At 35.3% G+C, this 26,635-nt stretch overlaps 2 protein-coding genes and 1 pseudogene across 2 annotated transcripts; 2 read left to right on the forward strand and 1 right to left on the reverse strand.

Annotated features, from left to right (window-relative positions):
* The first annotated feature begins 216 nt into the window (after positions 1–216).
* LOC141507784 (FAST kinase domain-containing protein 1, mitochondrial-like) lies at positions 217–10,899 on the forward strand. Its single transcript, XM_074215767.1, has 4 exons — positions 217–350; positions 6,987–7,119; positions 9,297–9,411; positions 10,187–10,899. Exons 1-4 carry the CDS (start codon positions 278–280, stop codon positions 10,280–10,282), a joined length of 417 nt encoding a protein of 138 aa, XP_074071868.1. The 5' UTR covers positions 217–277; the 3' UTR covers positions 10,283–10,899.
* On the forward strand, positions 7,324–8,964 carry LOC141507780 (alpha-enolase pseudogene; annotated as a pseudogene).
* Positions 10,900–11,370: 471 nt separating the features above from the next.
* Positions 11,371–26,594, reverse strand: LOC141507778 (kelch-like protein 41). Its single transcript, XM_074215763.1, has 6 exons — positions 25,353–26,594; positions 20,240–20,397; positions 20,009–20,116; positions 17,383–17,568; positions 17,152–17,298; positions 11,371–12,918 (listed from the first exon to the last, which is right to left on the reverse strand). Exons 1-6 carry the CDS (start codon positions 26,463–26,465, stop codon positions 12,807–12,809), a joined length of 1,824 nt encoding a protein of 607 aa, XP_074071864.1. The 5' UTR covers positions 26,466–26,594; the 3' UTR covers positions 11,371–12,806.
* Between the last annotated feature and the right edge of the window lie 41 nt (positions 26,595–26,635).

Here is a 26,635-nt window from a genome sequence, read left to right on the forward strand (position 1 = left end):
CTCTGTGTTTAGATGTGAGGCATATTCCATCATGAGCTGCTCCAGTTTATTTTAGCAAAATCTTAAAAACAGTGTAAAGGCTAGTTTTTAATTTAAACATTCAAACAATATGAGAAATTACTATATAAGGTTTAGATTCATAGAAATAATCTTAGAAAGTTTTTATGGTTTAGTATAATTTTTATTCTGTTGTTAAAAATGTTGCCTTTGAACAAAGTAATTTTCTTTTCTTTTAGTTAATGGCAGCATCAATGCAGTTCATCACCAGATTTACAAAATGTTGGGAGAAATCCTAGGAGGACCCAATTACATAAAACCATCAGCTCTTACACCTTATGGATATATAGTGGGTAAGTCACTAATGTTAACAAGATCAAAATAATATAAAAATCATTTCATTAGTATTAGAACATGGGAAAGAAACATGAAGAGCTTTTTTGTTTTCTTTTTTAGCTCTAACCATTGATAAATTCCTTTATTCCCTCTACTTTGGCTAAAGCACTGTTAAGTCTTTAGAGGATTATTGAAGATCATTGAGTTACAATCTCAGTCTTCATAATCAATATGGAGGAAATAAGATGTGGATTCAGGGTAGAGAAAGATATTGTGGGCTCTGAGAATTTAGGAGATATAGATCAAAGGAAGCATCTTGGGGGTAAAAGCTTTCCAAGTTTCATGAATGACAAGACAGAGATATAGGAACATGTGTTTGAGTAATGACAAAAGAGCAAAGTTTAATAACTAGGACAAATGAAAGGAAGAAGAGAAGAACTTCAAAGGTGGAGGTGCCCCTAAATTGTGTAGGATCCTGAATGCTAGGCTAAGAAGGCTAGACTTTATGTAGTTTGGGAGTGAAACTGTTTTTTTTTAAAACCATCAGTTATATACTGATCATCAAATCCAGTTGCTGTTCTTTAGTTAAGTGCTACCTCCTTCCTTTCCTCTCCCCTCTGATCTCTTTGCAGCAAGACCCTGAACATTGTGTGTCCTTTTTACCCTCTTCTCCCTAGGATTAATGAAACTCTTCTTTGAAATTTCTTCTCCTTGAACAGATAATGAAACATACTTCCTTCCACTTCAGAGAAAGGTTGAAGATGAGTGCAGAATGTCAGATATAGTGACACTGTTGGTTGGTTTTAAATATTTTATTCAACATGAGAGTGTAATGCTCCATATAAATTGGAAATGATGATGCAAAAAAAAAGTAACTATCAATAAACTTATTTTTTAAGTATTAACACTCTCCCTCAAATTTTCCTCTTTGATCCCTACTTCTCTGTCCTCTTCTTCCTCTTAGCCTCTCAATAGGACATATCCTTGGTCCTTTTCTCAATCTACATATTCTTCTTTGGCAACCTCATCTATTCCCCAAAACACACCACCACCACCAGACTTGCCTAAATTTCAGACCCCTACTTTTAGTTCCTGTAGATATTGTTCCCTGCATGTTCCATTAAAGATGGTTTAAGAATTATATGAATATACATGTACATGTGTATGTTTAAAGAGATACACACCCAGTACTGTTCTCAGAGTAGTCATATAATGTAGAAAGTATGAATGTTGGAGATAGGGATTGGATCTGTGTTTTTTCCCCAATGGAAGGAATTTTTGGATGAAAAAAACTGCCTCTATTAATGCAGATCAGCATCAATAGCACCCTGCAATTAGAGGCTTTTTTTTTTCCCTTTTGAGGCAATTGGGTTAAGTGATTTGCCCAGGGTGATATAATTATTAAGTATCTGAGGTCAGATTTGAATTCAGGTCCTCCTGATTTCAGGGCTGATATTCTATCCACTGTGCTACCTTAACAGGTGCCTAAATCACTGAAAGTGCTCTTAGTGATCTGTCCAGGGTAACACAGTATGTTCTCTTTCCACTAGTACCTCAAAGTCAACACATTCTGAATTCAACTTATTATCTTATACCCCTCCCCCCAACCTGCTCATCCTTTTGACTTTATGTCTATCAGTTCCCTTAGTCATCTGTGTTCAAAACCTCCAAGTTCTCTCTGACTCCTTTAAAATTCACAAAAAAACCTCCAAGTGCTGTCATTTTTTATCTCGACAATGTCTCTTATATTTGTCTTCTCTTTACTGTTCCCAATGCTCTTGAGCCACCACTCTCTTTCAGTTCCCCATTATTTCTCTACTGGACTTCTGCAATAGTCTCCCGACCAGTGTCACTCATGCTTCTAGTTTCTTCTTATTCCAATCCAACCTAAACAATGCAGCAAAATTTCCTAATGCACATCTCTAAATAAAGTCAAGCCTTCTTAGCCTAGTATTCAGGATCTTCCCCAATCATTTTAAGGAAGAGGAAATGGGGAAATTAACCAACAAGACTGGATATATAGGAAACTCATAAACTCAGACTTTTTAAAGAGAAATAAATCATGTGGTTATTTGTATTTTATGCTCATTTATTTTTATCAAGATAATGATAAAGGAAAAGAGTTGAGAAAATTCACCTTTTATTTCATTGCAGAGATAAGGTAACATTGGGATGGAAAATTGACATTGGGATGGAACATGTACTGATTAGTTGTACTGAACTTTTTTAGATATTTGTTATGAGTGGTGTTTTGTTAGGGGTGGAGGAAGAATTCATTTGGATACAAATGTGAGGTAAAAACAAAAGTTACAAAGAAAATTTTTAAAAGAGACATTCACAAAAGGTAGATGCAAGGTCATACAACAGAGGATAAATAAAAAAGTTCTGCAAAAATGGTATCAGTCACCAGGCCTAGAAGTGACTGAATGACTGATGAATGTGATTAATGAACTCTTGTAACTGGTCTCTGGAAAATCAAGGAGAATGGAAGAAACGATGATCCTGAAGGTGGGCAAATGTCCTGAGTGTTGAAAAAAGGAAGACCAGAATGGCTTCATTCAGAGGAAGTCAAACCAGACTAATTCCTTTACTGTTCTTGAAAGGAAATCAAGAGATACCTTAGATACCTTGGTATCAAACTCAAATACAAACAAGGGCCATTAATCCATATATAAGGATCCCTGTGGGCCACACACTGGCTTTGTTTCAAATGGAATGTTATCTATATTTTATTATATTTTTGTTTTTTGGCCTATACTCAAGAGTATTTTGGAACCTATGTAGACAGGGCTGGACATGACACTTCTGGTCAAAGTTTACCTAAAATTTTAGCATTTGACAATATTTATCATAGTATCTTTGTGAACAAGATGAAAGAATGTGGATTAGATGAGATATACTTAAATGGATCCAGAACTGGCTGAATGTCTGGAACCAAAGAGGAACCATGACTAATTAGTTGCCAGCTTGGAAGAAGGTCTTTAGATGAGTGACCCAAGTGATATAAGGCATTGTGCTTTACCTTATACTGTTCACATTTTCATCAGGTACTTGGTTAAAGGCGTAGATGGCACATTGATCAAATTTGTCAATGACACAAAGTTGGAAGAAGTAGTTTAACATACTAAACTGATTCTAACTAGAATATGAAATTAGAATATTGGGTTGAACCTAATAAGGTTACATATATCCCTAATAGGGATATATGTAAACTCAGCAGCAGGTTTAAGAAATCAGCTTCACAGGTTGACTAGGTTAACACTTGATCAAAAGAAAATCTGGAAATTTTAATGAACTACTGACTTAATAGAAACAGGTAAAGTGATGATGACACCCTCAAAACTTAAAATGATATTATGAATAGAAGGACAAGATGCACAGTGAGGGAGGAGATGGTCCTACTCTACTTGATTTTGGTCAAACTACATTTGGAATGTTGTGTTCCATTTTTAGTGCCATATTTCATGAAGGACTTTAATGAAGTAGAGAGCATTCAACAAAGGACAACCAGAATGATGAAAGGCTGCAAAGTTATGCTGAGTTGGGGATCGGGTGAAGGAACTGAGGATTTTTACTTTGCAAAGGAAAAAACATAGGCAAAAGCATTTATCTGACATTTACTATATGCCAAATCCTTTGGTAAGCATTTGGGAATACAAAGAAAGGCAAAAACACACTTAATTCTAAAAGAGCTCATGTTCTAATGGGAAAGAAAACACAACTATGTGTTTATACATGTACAGAGAAAACACACATGCAAATGCATGTATGCAGATAGGATCAAAGCTATATTGTACATGTGTGTATGTTTACATGTATTTTTATATGTGTATACTGCATAGATATTATGTGTATGTATTAATACACAGAGTGAATGGAGTTAAGCTCAAGAAGGCACTAGCAGAGGGGGGAACCAGGAATGGTTTTTTGCAAAGCAAGATTTGAGGTGAGAAGCCATAGGCAAGGAGAAAAAGCTTTCCCAGTGTGAAGGGCAGTCAATGAAAAGGGATGGAGTCTGTGTGAGAGCATGTTATATTAAAAAAAAATACATGTTTTCTGCAAGTTTTATTTGTTATTTGGTTGTTTTGGGTTCATTTTGTAGGGTAGATAGGAAGAAACTAACATAGACTGCAACTATAATTGAGCCTTTATAAAATTTATATCTTGGCTCAAATTTGGCACAAAATAGCACTAGGATGAAGTTTGGAAAAAGCATTTTTTTAAAGCATCTAATATGTGAAGGGAAGTCAAGTGTAGTGGTAGAAAGGGGCTGGTTGTCAAAGATTTTTAAATACAAAGCAGAAGATTTCATAAAGAGAATATAGTGGTTTTCTTGATGTGTTTTCTTTACATATAGGAAAGTGATTAGATTTTTACTCCTTGGCATCACCTGGAGTGATTTTGCAATGGTATGGAAGGGGGAAGTTGAGGAGAAATGGGGGAGCCTTCATTCTCATCAGAAATGACTCAAGAGGAAACAACATATATACTTAATAGGGCATAGTAATCTAGACTAAAAAGGAGAGACAGGAGATGGGTGAAAGGGGACAGGGAAGGGAGGGGAGATATAGGGGATAGAGGAGAGGGTAGATCATGGGAGAGGATAGTCAGATATAACACATTTTCTTTTTTACTTTTTGCAAGATGATGGGATTGGATGACCTGTCCAGGATGGGGTTGGATGGTTGCTAGGTCTCTGGGGTGAGATGTAGGAAGGCCAGTGCTCTGTCCACTGCTACTTAGATGCCCCACAGCACATTTTTGAAGAAAGACAGAGTGAAAGGAGAGAGAAAATATAATAATTGGTAGTGGGGAGAAATGGATGGAGGGAATTACAAGCAGCAATAGCAACTGTGGAAAAATATGGAAGTAACTTCTATGATGGATTTGTGATAAAAAATGTGATCCACCCCAGAGACAGAACTGAATCCAGTTTATGTTTGTGGGGGGGAGGGGGGATTATATTCACTCTTACAACAAGATTATTTTAGAAGTAAAATGTAAATAAATTTTAAAAAAGTGTCTGGCCCAAGGTCACATAGCTAGGCAATTATTAAGTGCCTGATTCTGAATTTGAACTCAGGTCCTCTTGACACTAGGGCCAGAGCTCTATCTACTATACCACCTAACTGCCCCAACTAGATACAATAAATATCTTATAGATTTTCTTCATTGAAAATGTGAACAGTATTAAAAATAATTAATTTGTAGTTTCTTGCTTAGCAAATGTGAATATCAATAGTGTGATAGTTATCTGTTAAACTAATGCAATCATATTTTATGAAGAAAATTGGCATTTTGTGATGAACAGCAAGGAGGGAGATCAAAAGGAATGAAGGGAGCCATAAGAATAATTAAATGAACTGGGGAAGAGAGATAACTTGAAGGATTACTGTCTAAAAATATTCAAAGGGCTAGTAATTTAAAAAGAGATATTATATGTAATTTCAAAAGCCAGAATTAGTACCAGTGGGAATTTATAAGGAAGTAGATTTTTAGCTAATTATAAAGATCTTTTTAGCAGTCAGAATTCTCCTTAAAAAAATGTAAAGAATTACTTTGTGAGTCAGCTTGGTGGCTTAGTGAATAGAGCACTGGTTTCAGATTTGAACGCAGCCACTTGCTAGCTATGTGACCCCAGGCAGACCTTTGCCTCAGTTTTCTCAGCTGTAGAATGAGGATCGTAAATGCATCTACTTCACATGGTTGTTGGATCAATGAGATGATATTTAAAAAGCATTTAGCAGTGTCTTGCTCATAGTAGGCACTTAATAATTCCTTGTTTCTGTCTTCCCTCTCCTCCAATCCCTTTTTCTCCTCCATCAGCAAGCTTCCTATTACTAGATGTGCTTTTTCAAGTAGAGGCTGAATGAATATCAGAAATATTATAGAGGGGATTTTTATACATTTGGGAGGGTGGACTAAAATGACTTCTAAAGCTGTTGTATAATGAATATCTTAGAGTTTTTTTCCTCCTTAACTGAAAATGTAAACAAGTATTAAAAACTGATTAATTTGTATTATTTCTAACTTAGTGTATGTGATATAGTCTCTTAGGATAGACAATATTTCCTAATAAAGAGTAAATGAGGAATTGACCAAGTCATTTGTTTGCCCCAATTGTGAAAGGACTAATTTGCCTATTAGGGATTAAAAGGGATTCTTTGTTAATGTATTCTGAACTAGCTCAGTGTTAGAGATTGACACATTAATCTTCAGTTAAGTGTGCTCTATTGGGCAGATTCTATCAGATAGTAAATGAGAGCTAGTTGCTTGAGTATCAGAGTGAGAGTCAGGAAGAACTGAGGCCTGCTCTCATGTTCTTATTATCTGTGTAATTCATCCTGGATGAGTCATTTATTTCTTCATGTTTTAGTTTTCTCATTCATCAAATGGAGATATCACCTCACTGACAGAATGTAATGAAATGTATACAAAATAAATGCTTTGAAAACTCCAACATACTAACTATATGCTCTTTTTATTCTTTTAGTAGTATAATAATTTCCCCCTATTTTTTATTATGGTCAATGTTCAAAATGTAAAATTAAGATGAAAAGAGTATGACTAATACTGCTTTTTTGTCTTTTTAATATCGTAATATAAATAAGATTTATCTTGTCCATACATCTGATTATCATGTTGCCTAACAGATTTTGAATGTATCTTGGATAAAGAGAAAAAGCCTCTTCCTCATGGAAGTCAGGATGAAGATGAACTGCCAAGTGTTCTCTGGGGACCAGATGTCCATGAAAGTAGGTCAGCACTGCCACTAGGAGCACAACGGTAAATTGTATTCAAACTTTAGATTTTGTTGGGTCAAAGTTATAATATACAATGAATATAACAATTAACAAGGAATGCTCTGATACATTTTTGCATAAATTAACTTGGCAACTATAAGTAATCTAAGTAGAAAATTTTAGTGTTCTAATTCCTTTAATTTTTGTTATTTTAAGTGTTTTGAATATAGTATTTAACTGTTGAACTGAATTGAAAACAGTTTTGTTTCTTGGAAACTTCTAATTATTCAGTGTCTTATTTTGATATTAAAAAAATAAATGGGCCCTTGGCCTCTCTCCTGAACCCCGCGGAGCCAGCCCCAACCAGAAATTCAGCATGTCGATTTTGAAGATCATTGTGGAAACCCCACCGTTGAAGTTGATCTCTGTACTTCAAAAGGTCTCTTCAGAGCTGTTGTGCCCAGGGCTTCTACTGGCATCCATGAAGCCCTGGAGCTCTGAGACAATGATAAGACCCGATATATGGGGAAAGGTGTCTCAAAAGCGGTTGAGGACATCAATATAACTATTGCCCCGACCCTGATTAGCAAGAAATTGAATGTTGTGGAGCAGGAGAAGATTGAAAAATTGATGATAGAGATTGGTTCTGAGAATAAATCTAAATTTGGAGCAAATGCTATATTGGGAGTGTCTCTGTCTGTTTGTAAGGCTGGGACTGCAGAGAAAGGTGTCTCCTTGTTCCGCCATATTGCTGATCTTGCAGGCAATGAAGAAGTCATCCTGCCAGTTCCAGCCTTCAATGTGGTCAATGGTGGCTCCCATGCTGGCAACAAGCTAGCAATGCAAGAGTTCATGATCCTCCCTGTTGGAGCATCAAACTTCAAGGAGGCCATGCGCATTGGAGCTGAGGTCTACCACAACCTGAAGAATGTGATTAAGAAGAAATATGGACAGGATGCCACCAATGTAGGAGATGAAGGTGGCTTTGCTCCTAACATCCTGGAGAATAAAGAAGATCTCGAGCTGCTGAAGGAAGCGATTTGCAAGGCTGGCTATACTGACAAGGTTGTAATTGGCATGGATGTTGCTGCCTCTGAATTCTTCCGGTCTGGGAAATATGACTTGGACTTCAAGTCTCCTGATGATCCCAGCAGATACATCTCACCTGCTGAGCTTGGGGACCTTTACAAGAGCTTCATCCAGGACTATCCAGTGGTATCTATTGAAGATCCCTTTGACCAGGATGGCTGGGGAAGCTTGGAAGAATTTTACTGAAACTGCAGGCATCCAGGTTGTAGGGGATGATCTTACAGTGACCAATCCCAAGCGCATTGAAAAGGCCATGAATGAGAAAGTTTGCAATTGCCTTCTGCTCAAAGTGAACCAGACTGGCTCCATGATGGAATTTCTCCAGGCCTGCAAGCTGGCCCAGTCCAATGGGTGGGGAGTAATGGTTTCCCATTGCTCTGGAGAGACTGAAGATACCTTCATTGCAGACCTGGTGGTGGGTCTCTGCACTGGGCAGATCAAGACTGGGGCCCCCTGACGATCTGAGTGTTTGGCCAAGTATAACCAAATTCTCAGAATTGAGGAAGAACTGGGCAGCAAGGCTAAATTTGCTGGAAGGAACTTCAGAAACCCTCTGGCCAAGTAAGCTCCATGACCATGAAGCCTCAGAGCTAATAGGCTACAGTCACCTCAGTAGAAGTCCTCCAAAGAATGGGCAGCACCAAGTAGTAGACCAGTTTTGTTTTGGGGTTGGGGGCTCTGCTCCATAACTCCACCCTGCTCTCTTCCACCTTTCTGTGTTCTCACTGCTTCTTCTGGTACCTGATCATTTGGTCCTTTTTTGGAAGACCTCATCTTGTGACTGGGTTAGAATGATCTGTCCTCACCCCCACCCCCAGTGTTGATGTGCAGAGTCATATATACTTGTGATGCAGCCCCCCAACAAGCCCATGGGCCAGATCCTTTAGTGGCTTCTATGTGCAGAATAAAAGAATTCAGTAATCCACTGGAAAAAAAAAATAAATGGGGGGGGCAGGTAGGTTGCACAGAGGATAGAGCACCGGCTCAGGTGTTAGGAGTATCTGAGTTCAAATCTGGCCTTAGACACTTAATAATTACTTAGCTGTGTGACCCTGGGTAAGTCACTTAACCCCATTGCCTCACAACCCCCCCCAAGTCAAAATAAATAAATGTTCTTTTTGTTTTATATAGGGTTGCTTTGGAATTTTTGGATTCTCGAGCATTTTGTAAAAACACTACTCACTTAAAAGGAAGATCTTCCATGAAGAAAAGACATCTGGAAATTTTGGGTTATCGTGTGATTCAGGTATTATGTGAGCTCAAAATGTCCTATTAAAAAAACTAAACTATTTAGGGGCACTGCATATAAATATTTTTCTAACATCTCTGCAAATGCTAGATGATTTATTGATGTTTTATCCTAATATGAAGTAGGCTGAATTATTTCATTAATTTGAAAATTCCAGAATTCTTTCACATTTTGAAGAAGCAGAAAAATTCTTATTTCCTCAGTTCTTATTTTTTTTTGGAAAACATGTTGACTTGTTAGCAATGGGCTCTACTACAGGTTTAAAAGGATCATTCAATCACAGACCTAGAGCCGGAAAGAGCCTTGGCAACTATCCAGTCCAGTTCTCCCTCTAACTCCCTGACCTTTTTCTTAACCCCCATTTGACAAATGAGGAATAAGAAGTCCAGTATGGCAAGTTGATTTGCACAGGGTCACATAAGGTACTAAGAGTCAGAGGTAGGATTTGAAATCAGATCTTCTGACTCCAAAGTCAGAGCTCTTTTCCCTTAAGTGGTAGGATTGAAAAACAGGTTAAGTGCAGTATTAGCCTTCAAGAGAAGAGAGGAAGAAAGCAAGTAGAGGGAACAGAAGAAAGCAAGCAGAGGGAACAGAAGAAAGTATTCATAAGAAACATGATCCCATTAGCTGCTGTAGAGGATCTGAGGGATGTGTTATGAACAAATTCTTGCTTAGAGCTCTGCTTCTAGTGGCTTGTATCTCTTATATTAAAAAAATAGATTATATATCTAAGTGCTAAAGCAAAAAGCAATCTGAATCTTCTATCTTACAGATTCCTCATTTGGAATGGAATTCTATGGAATTATCAACAAAGGATGCCTGGATGGAGTATTTGAGAGAGCGTATGTTTGCAGAAGTCCAATCATAATTACAGTTTATATTTATGATACATCACATTTTAGACTTCAATTATAATAGAAAACATGAACTTGAGTAAAAACAGTATTGTGAAGTATTTAAGACCAATTAAAAAATTTAAGATTGTTACTGTGTAACACATCTATAATTCTTCAAATAGATTTTTTTAAATTGCATACTTTTTCCCATAAAACATTGTCACTTCTTTTGGTATGAAAGTCAGATTTTTTGCTAATTATACCTGAATATATTTTTTAAAAGCATTGTAATCAAACAGTTTACTGGCACCTGAGGCCTTGCTGAATCCTCATATTAGAAGGGATGTATAGCCCACTAGTTTTCTATTTGTTTCAAGTCATGGATCTGGTCTTGCTCAAATATCTGTCATACTAACTGTGATATTCATGTGGCCAAATATTATTGAATGTTATAGTAATTTCAAGTATTTTATTATCACTATTGTCATAATTGCATATATTTTACACCTTTCCTTGTGACCATTCCAGTCAGAATTTTCATTTTGACTTCTAAAGCAATGATATGCTAAAATGTAACCTTTAAAATAGTTAGTGATTATATGAAACTCAGAATAGAACAAAGTTAAGAGTCATCAGGCTGAAATGTCACTACCCCCATTTTAATACCATTTAAAATCATTTTTGCTCTGATTTTGATGCAGTCAGTACAAAAAGTCTTTTAAAATTACTATATGTTTTTATCAGATAGTAACAGTGAATGCTAGTTAAATTAATTCATCACAATTGTTCCTAAATTGACATTACATTGTTTTTCTTACTTGTGATCTTTGTCAAGTGCTAGATACTGATCTAAGGTATCATATCACAAGGACACAGTATTTCTGTGTCCTGTAGAAAAAAAAAAGCAATATTTTTTAAAATTCTTTTTCTTCTATTTTATTCTCTCTCTTTTTTAATCAGAATCTTCATACCTGTTTAAGGGGTGGGATTGAAATCAGTTAATATAAATCTGAAACTTCTCTGTCTTAAAAGTTTATTATTTTAGTAACAAGAGTTAGTTTGTGTATATATATATATATATATATATATATATATATATATATATATACACATATATATATTTTAGGTTTTTGCAAGGCAAATGGGCTTAAGTGGCTTGCCCAAGGCCACACAGCTAGGTAATTATTAAGTGTCTGAGCCCGGATTTGTACCTGCGCCACCTAGCCGCCCCTTAGTTTGTATATATTCTTGAGGGCAACTAGACCAAAGATTTTACCCCAAATGACATTAAAGGAAGTCAAATCCCACATGAGAGACTTATTGTTTCCAAAAACCTCAGATTGCTTTGAGCCTGCTAAAAGAAACCATTCTATCCCAATGGGGAAATTATTGAATTAGCCTGAAATCAGAAGTAAATTTTATAGTATTTCTAAGGAGAAGCAGCCATAGCCTAATTTTAAAAGTAGCCCCAAGGTTTTTGGTGAAATGATCACAAAGAGAAGTCCAATCTCTTGATGAGAGCAAAATAAAACTGAGTAATTGAACAAGTGACTATGCTAAAGGTGTCTAACTTTTGAGCTATTTTGCATGTGTTTGATTGTGTGTGGTTGTGGTGAGGAATGTACATACTCTATACTCAGAGCCTAAGAAACCTGGACACAAATTCTCCTGGACCTCTCAATGATTTACTTTACTGCTTGTCGCCTTACATTTCCAAACTGCAGACCTTTCATGCACAAGGAACACACCATTCAGTAGGTTAACAAATACATCAATTTCCATTCTGTTAATCTCTCTCTACCCCCGCCCCCCCCCCAAAGAGATAGTAGCTTATGGCTTCAAGATTAACAGTTCTTGATTTTGAATTTTTAATGATAAAAAAATCACTGATTTATTGATAAAACTAAAGAAAGCTGGAAATTGGAACAGGATGTCCAGGTTTTCAGAGAGAAATAGAGAAAAGAAACCTTACATTTGACTATTTAATTCCAAGACTTTTCCCCTTAAGTGATGAAAACATCCTTTACTACAATCTTAAATGCCATTTCTTAAATCTTGCATTATTTTCTTTATTATTAAGCATAATATTTATCTTATTTTCATGTACTGAGGATATTAGTAATAATTTTTAATTTTATATGGGAAAAATAGAAGGGTTTTTGGTTGATGCTAAAAAAATAGACACATTCCATTCTCCAACTTCATTTGTAATTAAAAACATGTAAAAGTGGCCTTATAAAACAAATGCTATCTATATAGGTTTCAGACAATTTGAATTTAATATCTTTACAGACAGTGGTATCAAATTGCCAACAAGATTGTATAAATCCAATTTTATCTTTCATTTCCTTTTAGAAATCTTCTATATGATGACTGATTATCACATTAAGAATATACTTACTTTGATTCATTATCTACAAAAGTTGCCAACATTTCAGACAGTGAGACAGTAACAATAGATTTCTATATAAATTTCTGTACAGTTTTTAAAAACACAACAAATTAAAAATCCATAATGAAAAACTCCCACCTATTACATTTTATCACTTTTCTTATCTATAATTTAGATAGTTTGAAAAGATTGAAGCGGGTTGCCAGGCAGCTAGCTCCTGAGGCATAACGAATCTCCTTTAACATGCCAGTCCATTCTTTTTTATCATCTTCATACCTGTTTAAGGGGTAGGATTGAAATCAGTTAATACACATCTGAAACTTTTCTGTCTTAAAAGTTTATTATTTTAGTAACAAGAGTTAGTTTGTATATATCTCTAGAGGGAAACTGGACCAAAGATTTTACCCCAGATAACATTAAAGGAAGTCAAATGCTCATCAGAATGACTTATTGTTTCCAAAAACCTCAGCCTGCTTTGAAATTCAGAGTTTTAAGTTGAGCATTATTTGCTGCTACTATAGCCAACTAGTTCTTTCTTTTCTCTTTTAAATTATGAACTCAATATAGCATCATGATTTCTTGCTTGCATATAAATATGACTCTTACTACTGAATCTAATTTTGATCAGTTAACAAGCATTTATTTTAATTTTTTGTTTTTACAAAGCAATGGACTTAAGTGACTTGCCCAAGGTCACACAGCTAGGTAATTATTAAGTGTCTGAGGCTGGATTTGAACTCAGGTCCACCTGATTCCACAGCTAGTGCTCTATCCATTATACCACCTAGCTGCCCCCTTAACAAGCATTTATTAACTAATTATATGCTAGGCACTTGTATACAAATGTTAAGTATTAACAGGTTGGCAAAGACCAAATAGATAAATGGTGAGCCAGTAACTAACTACAATTGTTCTGTTAATTGAATCAATAGCTGTTAGGTCGGTCAAGATTTTTGTCTAGACTTGTCTGGGCACCTTTGTAATGGACTATGGCACAGAACTCACTCCTCGGATGCAATTTACGGGCACCATATGAGACTTGTAATCTTAGAAAACTGATTGAGGACACCAAGAGGTTAGTTAAGTGAGTTTGAGCCAAGATCTTTTTTGACTTCAAGATGAGCTCTCTATTGTCTAATCAAGATAATTAATGGATTTTAATAATCTCAATAATTATTTCAACTCCACTTTCATCCTGCTTCTGTGCTCATAGTTGAAAAATTAGTTGCCTTTTTTTAACAGTTTTTCACTATAATTTGAAGATTTTTTCCCGACTTTTCTGAATTTGATGGCAATTGATAACAGTTGTCTATCTAAAAATGCTTCCTAAGTCAAAGATGTAAAATGATAATGTTGCAAAGTTAGCCAGAACCAGGAAGGATTCACACCATCTGGTCTAATTTCTTTAATATTCCAAAAACTAATTCTCAGATGACAATAAGACCATAAGGAAAATCTTTATGCCATGTCATAAACTGTGTCCCCCTTACCCAAGCAAAACTTGTGCTCAGTGTTCTTTAAAGATGGCTCTGAACTATTAACTATGAACAGTGAACAGTTTATTATTAACACACTGAAACACTGGGACAACAAATTAACTTAAGGAATAGTTTTAATAGTTAAAGGGAAATGTGACCACATTTGAGCAACAGGAGGTTTAAGGTTAAATGAGGCTTGAATAATTGGAGTTTCCAATAGATTAAGCAGCTACAAATAGAAAACAATCTTTATTTTTTTTCTGGAAAGGAAAAACAAGGGGGATGGAAAATTTTATTCAAGTTATGAGCAGAAATTAGTGTTTTTGATAGCAAGGTTAGAGATATTTTGCTCACAAGTAGACATTTTCATCTGTTTTTTAAAAAATTTTTTATTTAGGGGTGGCTAGGTGGCGCAGTGGATAGAGCACTGGCCAGAGCACTGGCCTTGGAGTCAGGAGTACCTGAGTTCAAATCCAGCCTCAGATACTTAATTATCTAGCTGTGTGGCCTTGGGCAAGCTACTTAACCCCATTTGCCTTGAAAAAAATCTAAAAAACAAAACCAAAAATTTTTATTTAAGACAATGGGGTTGAGTGACTTGCCCAAGATCACACAGCTGAGGCAATTATTAAGCGTCTGATGATTTGAACTCAGGTACTCTTGACTCCAGGGCCAGTGCTCTTATCTACTTCGGCACCTAGCTACCTCCTCCTTTTCATCTGTTTTAACCAGGCTTAGAAATTCAAGAACAAATAAATTTGAGGGGATTACCAAGGCTGGGCTGTCAGTATCACTGGCCTAAGATTAAAATTCTACTGTCCCAAATAAATTTCAGAAAGGTTTCCCTTTCTCTTTTATTCATTTTTTTTTTTTAAAAAGATATTTTCTAAAAAGTGAGTGATCTGGGGCGGCTAGGTGGCGCAGTGGATAGAGCACTAGCCTTGGAGTCAGGAGTACCTGAGTTCAAATCCAGCCTCAGACACTTAATAATTACCTAGATGTGTGGCCTTGGGCAAGCCACTTAACCCCGTTGCCTTGCATAAAATAAAATAAAAGTGAGTGATCTCTTTTTATTCCCTGCCATATGCTTAGTCAGAATTTATCCCTTTGCTATTCTTTTTGCTCAAGTCTTCCTTCTTACTTTTTGTTCAAAGTTCCCTTGGTCTTTTAATTTCCAGATCCCAGTTAAGATAATTCATCTTCACTCCACTTTACATTTTCTTATTTCTTATAATTGAGAGCATAGCCTCCTGATTACTCTTCCAAAGCCTTCACAACACCCATCCTATCTCATCATTATCTTTCTCATACTTCCTGTCTCTCTGTATCTCATAGCCCCTGCAGTCTTTTTCCTCTTCTGCATATCTCTAGGTATTCCTTTCCTTCCTAATCAACCCTTCCTGTCTTTATCTTTTTAGAAACTCCCAAAGAGGATCACCAGCAGTATCCCAATCTCATGGCAATAGGGCCACAAGCAAAAACCAGAACTTTCCTCTCTCTGTGTCTCACGTGGATTTAATTAGTCAGATTACTCTCAAATTTACTTATCCAGACCTTAACTCTCATTTTGTATTTGTAGCAATTCCAGCATTTAGTTTAACTTTTAGAGTCACAGAAGATAGATCACTGCCTTGAAGTGAGGAAGACCTGAATCTAACTCCTGCCTCAGGCACTCAGGAACTCCCCTATCTCGATTTCTCTCTAATTGTTTCCCTTCTATCTCCTACTGCCACAACCATCCTAGTTCTTGCTTGCAGTATTGCAATAGCTTCCAGACTGGTCTCCCTGCAGCTGCTTCAGTGGAGCATTTATGAGTTCTTACTTTGGTTCTGGCATTGTGCCAAGCTTTAGAATCTAAATGCCTTGAAGTCTGGGACTTTTGTATTTGGGTTTCGCTTTTGTATTTGTATTCCTAGGGCCCAGATCATAGTATACATTTCAAAAAAATGTTTGTTGATTGAGTGCATCTGACCTCCAAGAATTTAAGAAACTCAGGCCAGTCTTAGTTATTTGACTATTAGCTTTTCAGTTTACTAGTTGAAGGTTTGCACTGGTTAATAATGCCCAGGATGTAATCTTATCAAGGGCCTCATTTGTTTGAAAGGCAGTTCAAGCTCAGTACTGGACTTGAGAACCTGACAACTTTAATCTATAAGTTTTGCTACTGATATTTCTGTTGCTCTCTATGGCACCAAAGCTTTCTCTAAACTACTTTTCTATCGTTTGGGTACCTATTAAGACACTCCCAGAGCCCCAACAGCTACATCTGTAAGAAACTCTGATGTAAAATTTTGAAATCAAAGTGACTAACTTTTTCCACAGAATTATTTATTTTTTAGGCACAGGCACAAAATGTGGCCAATTTAATTGAGCAACATGAGGAAACCAAATTTATGTAGAACTTCATATTCTATCTAAAAGCAAAATATCTTGTGATAGTATTTATAGGCTTTTTTATCTTTTTTTCTTCTTTCAAATGCTTTTTTTCTCTAGTTGACTAAATTAACCAACTAACTGAAGTTTTCTTTAAATCATATTTAGCATTTAATATATGGAATATTCCAAAGGATAAGTAAAGAAATGTTCATGAGCAATATAATGTAATGAGGATCTGGAGACTAGGGCTGGCTTAGCTTCTTAGTTGTGTGACTTAGCCTTTCCAAACCTCAGTTTTATCACCTATAAAATGTAGCACTAATGTCTACACAGTTATTTTGAAAATCCAATGAAAAATGTAACAACACATTTTGTAAAACCTAATGTACTATAGAAATGTCAGCTGTCAGCTAAGCAATTTTAGAAATAGCATTAACTCTTTCACTTTTTTGAAGGAACTATTTTAAGATGTTGACATTACAATTTATGGTCAGGTTAGTGGTCCAAAGATTTAATTTGGGCTAACAAGAAATAGCTTACTTGCTGAAAGAATCTATTAAATCCTTCATACAAAAATTATTTTTCTTTGATTAGATTTAGACGATTTAACACATGGTAAATAATACCAGGAAAAACTGGAGTAAACAGAACTTACTTCCATATATCATTGACTTCTGTGGGTGCAAATTCCTGGGATTCAAGTTGAATCATAGCAAAGCCACCAATAGCATAAAGAGATCCAGCCAAACTGACTAAACTGATAGAACTTCTCTCTTGGGGAAATTCAGGCATCACTTCCCACCTAAGTATTATTAAAAACAAAATCAATGTTAGAAGTCTAAAGCAGAGGCAGCTCATAAGCATTGGTAAAATCTAACATACTCACTTATTGGTGGTAAGATCAAAAGCTTCCACTGAAGCTGAAAGACCATCTTCTGTGACACCTCCTGCAATCACAATTTTGCCTTTATGGATTGCCACTCCAAACATGGAACGAGGGGTTTTCATTGGGGCCAAATCTTTCCAGTCTCCTTTTTTGGAGTTGTAAATAAATACTCTATTTGTACATTTTCTGTGAACACGAACACAAATGAGATTGTTTAGTATCTTAGGTTTTTAAAGACAAGCTGAGTAGCTGTCTTTTGACAGTTTTAATGTGAAATGTGGTATTTGTTAAGAAGAGCAGACAAATGTTTATAAAGCTGCTATCCAAAGTGTTCTTAATTTGTACATAGGTCACTTGGTCATCAGTTAAGAATAATCCCTGGCACCACTCTGTACCTTGCCTGTTCCACTCCTGTAAAATGTTTGTAGAATGACATTCTCAATTAAAATTTCTAGATGATATGCAAATGGAAATAGTCATAGACCAATTCTACCCAAAGGGGTAGAAAGGATTTTACAGGAAAAGTGAAAAGAATTTTTAAGTTGGGTTGTAACATAAACATTTTGTGTATTCTGCCTATTCTGTAATTTTAGTTATTAACTTTTATAGAATCCAGCCAAAGAATTTCAACAGAACTCTAATTATACTTATAGAACCATGATTTCATTAACAAGGACAGCTTTTCTTTAACAATGTAGTTTGTCTAAAAAAAAAAAGTGTAGTTTGTATCCTATCCATGTCTTCTTGGGTTGTCTATTCTTGCCTATGTGTTCCTTGAGTTTTCCATAGAGGATTCAACTAATGTGCTAGTGGTCTTACTCTATCCAAGCATCTATTCAAACAAATTCATTTTCTTCCAAGTTTTGTGAGAGTAACTAATGTAATCTGATAACTTCCTTTAGACACTATCTCATTTCAAAAGACTTCTTAGAGCATTTGTCAAGTAAGGCTATGCTACATTAGGGGCAGCTGGGTGGCACAGTGGATAGAGCACCAGCCCTGGAGTCAGGAGGACCTGAGTTCAAATATAACCTCAGACACTTAATAATTGCCTAACTGGGCAAGTTATTTAATCCCATTGCTATAAATAAAAAAAAAGGCAATGCTATATTCCCTCATATTCTTAAGTATGTCTTGTCATAGTAACTAATGAAGAGAAACCAAAGGAAAACATTTAAATTATTTGGCAAGGTTACAATGTTTTTCAAGTTATGGCATTACATGCCTGTCACTTTTTCATTCAATCTGTTTCCAGAAAAACAGTATAAGGAATAAACACCCCTAGATGAGGTGATCTACCTTTTCCTCTTAACTGTACTAAATGAAACATCATAATTCCAATAAATTGTATTTGTTTGGGGATGGGATTTTATAGCAGGATTCAAAAATTTAGTTACATGCTTTTTAACTGAGTGTTCTGCACTACATTTGTCACTTTTGATGAATAAAAGAAAATTTTTTAGAAGGCATTTATTCCTTACTGCCCAAGGACAATGCAGTTTATGGGAAAGTAATATGGCTTTGGGGTCAGAGACCTGGGTTCAAATGCTGGCTCTACTAACTTTCTACTTTGCTGAGCATGAGAAAACTACATCACTTTTCTTGGCTTTGGTTTTTTTTTATTTATAAAATGGAAGTGTTGGGCAAGTTGAATCTAACTTAACTTCTGGAACTCATTTTATGATCTTTCTAAAAATGTAAAATTGTGATCAAATGCCTGAACACTATCTGGTGAGAATTTGAATAAGTTTTTCTTTCCTCTTGTCCCCTTTTCATGATATTGTGTCATTTAAGTATCTTCAAGACCCACAAGTTAAGTCAGGATTAGGGGCAAAGTGAAACTCAATATAAAGTCCTATTTAACTTTCTTGGAAGAAACAAAGCACTAACTAGATTTCTGATACTTGGTCATGAAAATCAGTGGCATCACTGGATAACATAAAATCAATGTGAAAAAAGTACTCATGGCTAAATTGAGAAAATATTTTATTATATTAAATTCTCTTGACTGTTTATTCTGATTAAAACTCATATAACATTCTCACCAACATATAATATAAATCAACTGTATTACTTAGTACAGCAACATTTGAAATATTAAATAGCCAAATAATTTGTCTTTAGTTAAGAATAGTTAAATTCTAAGTAGTTTTTTAAAAATTATTGTGTAATTTATTATAATCAGACAGAAAGCATCCCAATATAATGGGGATTCTTGGAGATAGAGCATTCTATGTATGTACTGGAGATAGAGAATTCGAGCTCATATCTTCCCTGTTGAGTCCTCTCATTATAACATAAAAGATTCAAGTGAGATTTTTAATACCTTTTCCCAGCATTCTATCAGATTCTACTCAATTTACTTTAGAAAATTTTAAATTTTAATATAATACTTCTGCCAGAATATAAACAGTATCCTACATAATTCTTTTCAGAATCCTTTATATCTCTACTGACAAGTTTTTGTTTTTGCTTTTTGCTCTCAACATACAATTTTGAAATTCTGCCTTTCACAAAGCCATATAAGGACTTTGTATTTTGAAAATATGAATTCAAAGCAAGAGAGGAAGGCTATTTTATAATACTTCTGCCAGTATAAATCATAAAGAAGTTTTACACTACTTACTTGTCATCTGTCTTTCCTCCCACACAATATATCATTCCATTATGTGAAACCACATTATGACCGTAGACTTTGATAGGAAGTTTTTTCACTTCGTTCCATTTTGTAGCCCTATATAATTAGGTGAGAAGATGCATGTGCTTTTATTAAAGACAGAGTTTTAAAAACATGAATTCTAGTAGCTACTTAATAAAAACTAAATACTTTGTGAAAATAAATGGAATACCAGCTTACACAGGATCAAAGCATAAAACTGAATCCAGTGAAGCCTCCGTTTGAAGATCTTTCCCAGCAACTACATAGATTTTGTCATCTGCTTCTCCTAGACCAAAGAGACATCTGGCTGATGGGAGAGGAGGAAGTCCAATCCATTCAGATGCTACATTATCAAACTGGAAAAATGACACAATAAGGAAATTATAGAAAGGGTAGTGAAAATACTCACGCCTGTACTATGCACATTTGAAAGTACATTAAGTCATTCGAAATTGCAAAAAACTAAACCCAAAATATAAAGGGATTTTTAGCATATAGCATTCTTACATCTATGAATTATTTTTAAAAATTTTAAAGGCATAATCAACTATAGTAACTAATATTAACAGCCTCATCTTTAGACTGTTAAAGGAAACAGAAAATCCAGTGGTAACACCAACTATATTTATTTTCCCTTCCTGATTTTTTTGTTTTAGTTTTTGTAAGGCAGTGGGGTTAAATGACTTGCCCAAGGTCACACAGCTAGGTAATTATTGTCTGAGGCCAAATTTGAACTCAGGCCCTCCTGACTCCAGGGTCGGTGTTCTATCCACTGTGCCACCTAGCTGCACTTCCTCCCCACTTCCTGACTTTTAAAAACTATGCTTAATATCCTGGCAGTACTTTTACTCTGGCAGTTAAAAATAACATTTAGCTTCTTTTTAAAATTGAACTAGACCTTTGATTTGTTTGGTATAGGGAACTCCTGTTAAAAACAAACAAAACAAAACAAAAAACCCTTCTCTACCAATGCAGTTCTGAAGTTACCTGGCAAATTAAAATCTTGGAGCATTGCCTGAAACATGGGTTGACTGCCTTGTTAAAAAGTCAGAGGTAGGGGCAGCTAGGTGGCATAGTAGAGTACTGGCCCTGGCATCAGGAGTACCTGAGTTCAAACCCAACCTCAGGCACTTAATAATTGCCTAGCTGTGTGACCTTGGCCAAGTCACTTAACTCCATTGCCTTAAATAAATAAAAATTTAAAAAAGTCAGAAGTATCAGTCTTGTTGTAAAAGGCAGGTTTAAACCTGAGGCACTGAATTTTACAGACAAGATCTCAATACATCCACCATATTGCCCCCTCTGGGTACAGGCAGATATAGCATAGAGTCTGGAATCAGGAAAACCTGAATTTAAATTTGGCATCAGGCACTAGTTATGTGATCCTGGATAAGTCACTTAACCTCTGTCTCACAGTCCTTAACTGTGTTCTTGCCAGGATCAAATGAGATAGTAATTAAAGTATCTGACACATAGTAGGCACTCTATATATGCTGCCTTCTTCCCTTCCTCTTCAGAGGAATGAGAATAATTTGAAAATTGTGGAAACATGAAGATCATGTGAAATGTGTGGAGACTGAAGGATAAAGAGTAAAGAGAACTGTCTTTAGGGAGTTGAGTGATCCCAGGCATCCACAGTCAAAGGGCCACAGGCAGAACTTTGATTTTGAAAGGTTTTTATCCTTCTGGCTATAATTAGCATTTCCCCTGAGCCAGTAACCAAGCCAGTTGCACCTATCGCTCACTTCATTGGACAGCTGGAGAATTAAGCAACAGTATTTCATTCCTTAGGTTTTCCTTCTCATTTTTAACTTTGCAAATGTTCTATTTCTACTTTTATTGATATTCACTTGTGTCAATCTCAGTGGGACTTAAATTTCTTAAAGACTTGTATGAAGTAATTTGAAATATATTTTTCTCCCTTCTCTTTTCTCCTTTAAGCTAATAACTTTTTCTGTTATGAATACATCTACAATTCTAAGTGACCCACTCTCTTACTTTGCAAAAAAAAGTGGTTGATGTTAGTTTGGTATGAGTCAAGATCAAAATAAGGCAATCTTAGGATTTTGCTTTTCATTTCATAACACTAAGGCATATGAAAACATTTTTTGACAGAATGGAGTGGTACTGTCAAGCTATTTTCCCTCTTGCTGTTTCCACTGAGTAAAAGTGAATTAAATTCTAACCTTTGAATGGTTAAAAATCATTACATAAATCATAGAAAGTTGGTACTCAAAGAGATACATGTCTTTTTGTCTTTCAGAATGAATATCTATGTTCTGACAAGTTAGTTCAATTGGTTAGAGCAAGGTGCTACCAAATATTGAAGAATGAATTCAATACCAATTTGCACCCATTTGGCTTGTATTCACTTTACAATTATGACAACTAGATTGTGATCAAGGCCAGTGAGCTTTTAGTTTTTGTCATATCTAGACCAAGCAGCCAAGATTATAGAAAGAACAGAATACTGAGTATTAGAGGACATAATAAATTTTAGTTCAGTAAAAATTTCAGGAAAATCTTAATATTTAGATCTTTAATTTTTTAAACTTTAAATGAGAGCTTTGGATCAGATAATGTTGAAGGTCCTGGTCTTTTACAACTATAAATTCTATGAATGTTTAATTTCTATGAATATTTTTCTTGTTGTTCTAGTGAAGTCTTTTTTTTTAAGGTTTTTTTTTTTTTTGCAAGGCAAATGGGGTTATGTGGCTTGCCCAAGGCCACAAAACTAGGTAATTATTAAGTGTCTGAGACCAGATTTGAACCCAGATACTCCTGACTCCAAGGCCAGTGCTTTATCCACTATACCACCTAGCCGCCCCCTGTTCTAGTTAAGTCTGACACTTTTGTGACCCCATTTGGGATTTTCTTGGCAGAGATGTTAACATGGTTTGCCATTTCCTCCCCTAGCTTATTCTACAGATGAAGAAAAGTAAGGTAAACTGGGTTAAGTGATTTGCCCTCAGTCACACAGCTAGTGTGTCTGGAGCTGGAATTGAACTCATGAAGAAGTCTGCCTGATTCCAGGTCCAGCACTCAATCAATCCATTGTACCATCTAGCTGCTTATGATACTTGTATAAAAAATTCTTATATTTCCACCATTTGTAATTTATAATTAGGAGCTAAGCTACTCCAAAACTGTTGTTTGAGCTCCAAATTCTCAATTAAATAGTCTAGCCAGCAATACTAATTTTAATAAACTTTTACTATAAAATTCTTTGATTACAATCTGTTCTACTACATTGCTTTTTGGACATAGTAAGAGTGGTGATGGCAGGGAGTTAGAAACCATAATTGCTATTCATAACTGTTTTTGGCATGAAAATAGGTCATTAGTTAGGCTTATAGAAAAAACAATGAGACCTGATAGCAAAAGGGAAGAGCAGGCAGGATATTAAAAAAATGAGGATAATAGAGGCAGTCCAGGTCCAGGGAAGACTACTCAAATCTTTACTCATTTACTTATCAGGTATATGATCAAAAGTAAGTAAATCACTTAAACTCTTTGAGATTCAGTTTCCTTATCTGTCAAGTTGGGATTAAAAACAGCTGTAATACACATTTATCACTGACCTACTGTGAGGTCCAAATGAAATAATGTATATGAAGAACTTTGCAAATGTCAAAGTACTAAGTGTCATAATAATATAAGAAATTGGGAACCAGTTCTAAATAAAATTCAACTAAGACTTACATGAAATAAAACTTTTGTAAAGTCAAGGTTTTTAAAAGAATTATTCTATAGACATAATTATTCCTTGTGATATAATGATCTTCAATTTTATTCTTGTAATTCAGTGAATTATGAGATTCTTCTGTGTATGATTATAGCCTTTGTCATTTAATTTACTCATTCTGAAATTGATGTCATTGCTAAATTTAAAATTGAGGGTTCGTGTTATTTTTTTTTAATTGTTGTACTCAGATACTGATAAGTATGACCTGGAAATAAATATTTCATTTCACAATTAGCTCAATTACCTTCTCTAGAATTAACAAGAAAAGATATGTCATATGGGCATGTGCAAATAGCAATGGCAATGATATTTTATAACTATGATTAAAACGAGTATTCTATAAGCACTGTCACTTACTTTTAACATATTCATTTTTTTTTTAAGATTTTTTGCAAGGCAATGGGGTTAACTGGCTTGCCCAAGGCCACACAGCTAGGTAATTATTAAGTGTCCGAGGCCAGATTTGAACTCAGGTATTCCTGACTCCAGGGCTGGTGCTCTATCCATTGCACCACCTAGCCTCCCCCTTTTAACATATTCTTATGAAAGTAATTGAGATTTTTTAACTTACAGTCTGTCATTTTAACTCAAATTCCTATCGGTCATAATCTGTCATAAACTGAACACTTTTGTGAGCCTATAAACTATAGTAGTAGTATTGGCAATACTAATACTGATAAGCTACTGATTTAGTTATTTGCTTTGATCATATGTACAATGTCAAGTTCATTATATATATTTGATCATATATATCATTGATCATATATTTGATCATATATAAAATGTCAAGTTTATAATAAATAAAAATATCAAAGTGCTTATGACCTTAAAAATACTGTGCTGTTTTAAAATTAAGAATTCTAAATATGCTTAATTAAAATTAGTATGAATACATTTTTTCTAGAAGGTAATAAAATATGTCATTAATTAAAACATGGAATTCACAAGTTAGACTTGTTTATTTATAATAAGTCAATTTGGGCAATAACTATACTCCCCCCAAAAATGGATGAAATTTCATCTCTAAAAATAAAGATTTCCCATACCCTCAGCTCAAAAATACCATGGTATATTGGGGTGATAGATGACTATTGGACAAATTAGTTCTTACTCATATGAGTTATGTAAATCACTTTTCTTTAAAAGAAATTATTAACTACCTTTTCAGAAATAAAATTATATCACTAAATTTGATTTTGCTAATAACTGTATTCCAGTAGCTACTAAGAATGTTATATAAAAATTGTAACCATCTTTGAATTTATCAGTGTACCACATGATGTCTAACTTAATTTATTTCAATGTATGGATAAGTATCATTTAACTATTAACTCCATTCCTTTTGAAATCTTTTATAAGAAATGTCATAAAATAGTCAGACACACTAAAGGTTTTACTTTTTTGCCTCTGCCCACTTTTTAGTAAAAACACTAAAGAGCTATTGAAGGACTGGAGAAGCAATGATAAGTGGGTGGTCTGAATAATCCTACAAGTTGGATCACTAGTTCTTGAGAGTCTGAGAGCTCTATCTGCCATTATTTGCATAGCAATAAAGAGGTTTCTAACCTGGAAGAAGTATGACTGTAGAGGTTGATCCTTGTTTTCTTCATCTACATACAATCCTCCTACAACATACACTTGATTTTGTTTGGTGACTATGCTGGAATGGTTTCTGGGAATCTGCTCAGCCATTGCAGCAAGGTAACATTCATTTTCTGTGGGGTCATAAGCCACTGCAGCTGTGTCATTAATCAAAAGAATGAGGTCTTTGACAAACATTCCATGCCTGGGAATATCATTCAGGTATCCAGGAAGCAAATCTTCATCACCCACATCACCATTAACCTCACTGGCACCACCAGTCTTCTCTGCATTTTTGTTGGGCTCAGGCAGTTTTCCTGCAAAAGCATCTTTTAGAATTTTGATTTTTTTCTGAAGATCAGGATTGCTTTTAATTAGATCATCCTTTTCAACATGATCTTTGAAATATTTTTCTGTCATAAGACGAAAACGGATACAATCAAATACTTCCCCAAGATTTTTTACCCTGTTTTCTTTGTCTGTTCGGACCCATTTCATTACTGCTTCGAACACTGCTTCTTCCTTTTCTATATTTAAGCTGTCATTTGAAATAACTGAGATTAGTTCCTGTGGGGAAAGTTGCATAAAGTCCTCTTCCTTGCAAATCTGTACAAAGCGGTCAGAAACAAATTCACGAGCAGATATCGCAAGTCTTGGGCAGTCAAGAAGAAGACCTAATCTCAGGATGGCTAGACAGTTACCAGGAGCAAGTCTTTTCTGAAGATAGGAAACGCAGACAGTGAACACTGAGGGGATCTGAAAGCGGCTAGCCAAGGCAAAAATATCTTGCACATTTGTATCATTGAGATCAATACTAGCTGAATAAAGGTATTTGATGATTAAATCCAGTATGGCAGGGTCCACATTATCTAGTACTACCTCCTTTTTCTTCTCTTCATCAATTTCAGACAAGAAATACTCACGGAAATAAGGGCTACAGGCTGACAAAATCAGTCGGTGGCAAGGAAGACTTTTGTCACCTGCTTTTAGGGTGCAATCGATGAATTTTTTCTCATCCAGGAGATCTTTTAGACCATCCTGAAGAAGGGTGGATTGGTAAAGCCGCAGTTCTTCTGCGAGTTCCCGCTGGGAATCCATTTTGTGAGCAACCTGGGTAAGGAAGGGGAAACTGAAGCCCTTAGCTCTGTGCAGCACACAGGTCTAGCTGTAAAAAGGCAGATCAATGTGCTTTGCTTAGCTTGAAGTCTTTGCAATTTAATCCTTCGAGTAGCTAAATATAGATACCCACTCTCACAACTGGAATTCAG

Source organism: Macrotis lagotis, chromosome 1 (genome assembly GCF_037893015.1).
Source record: "Macrotis lagotis isolate mMagLag1 chromosome 1, bilby.v1.9.chrom.fasta, whole genome shotgun sequence".
NCBI lineage: Eukaryota > Metazoa > Chordata > Mammalia > Peramelemorphia > Peramelidae > Macrotis > Macrotis lagotis.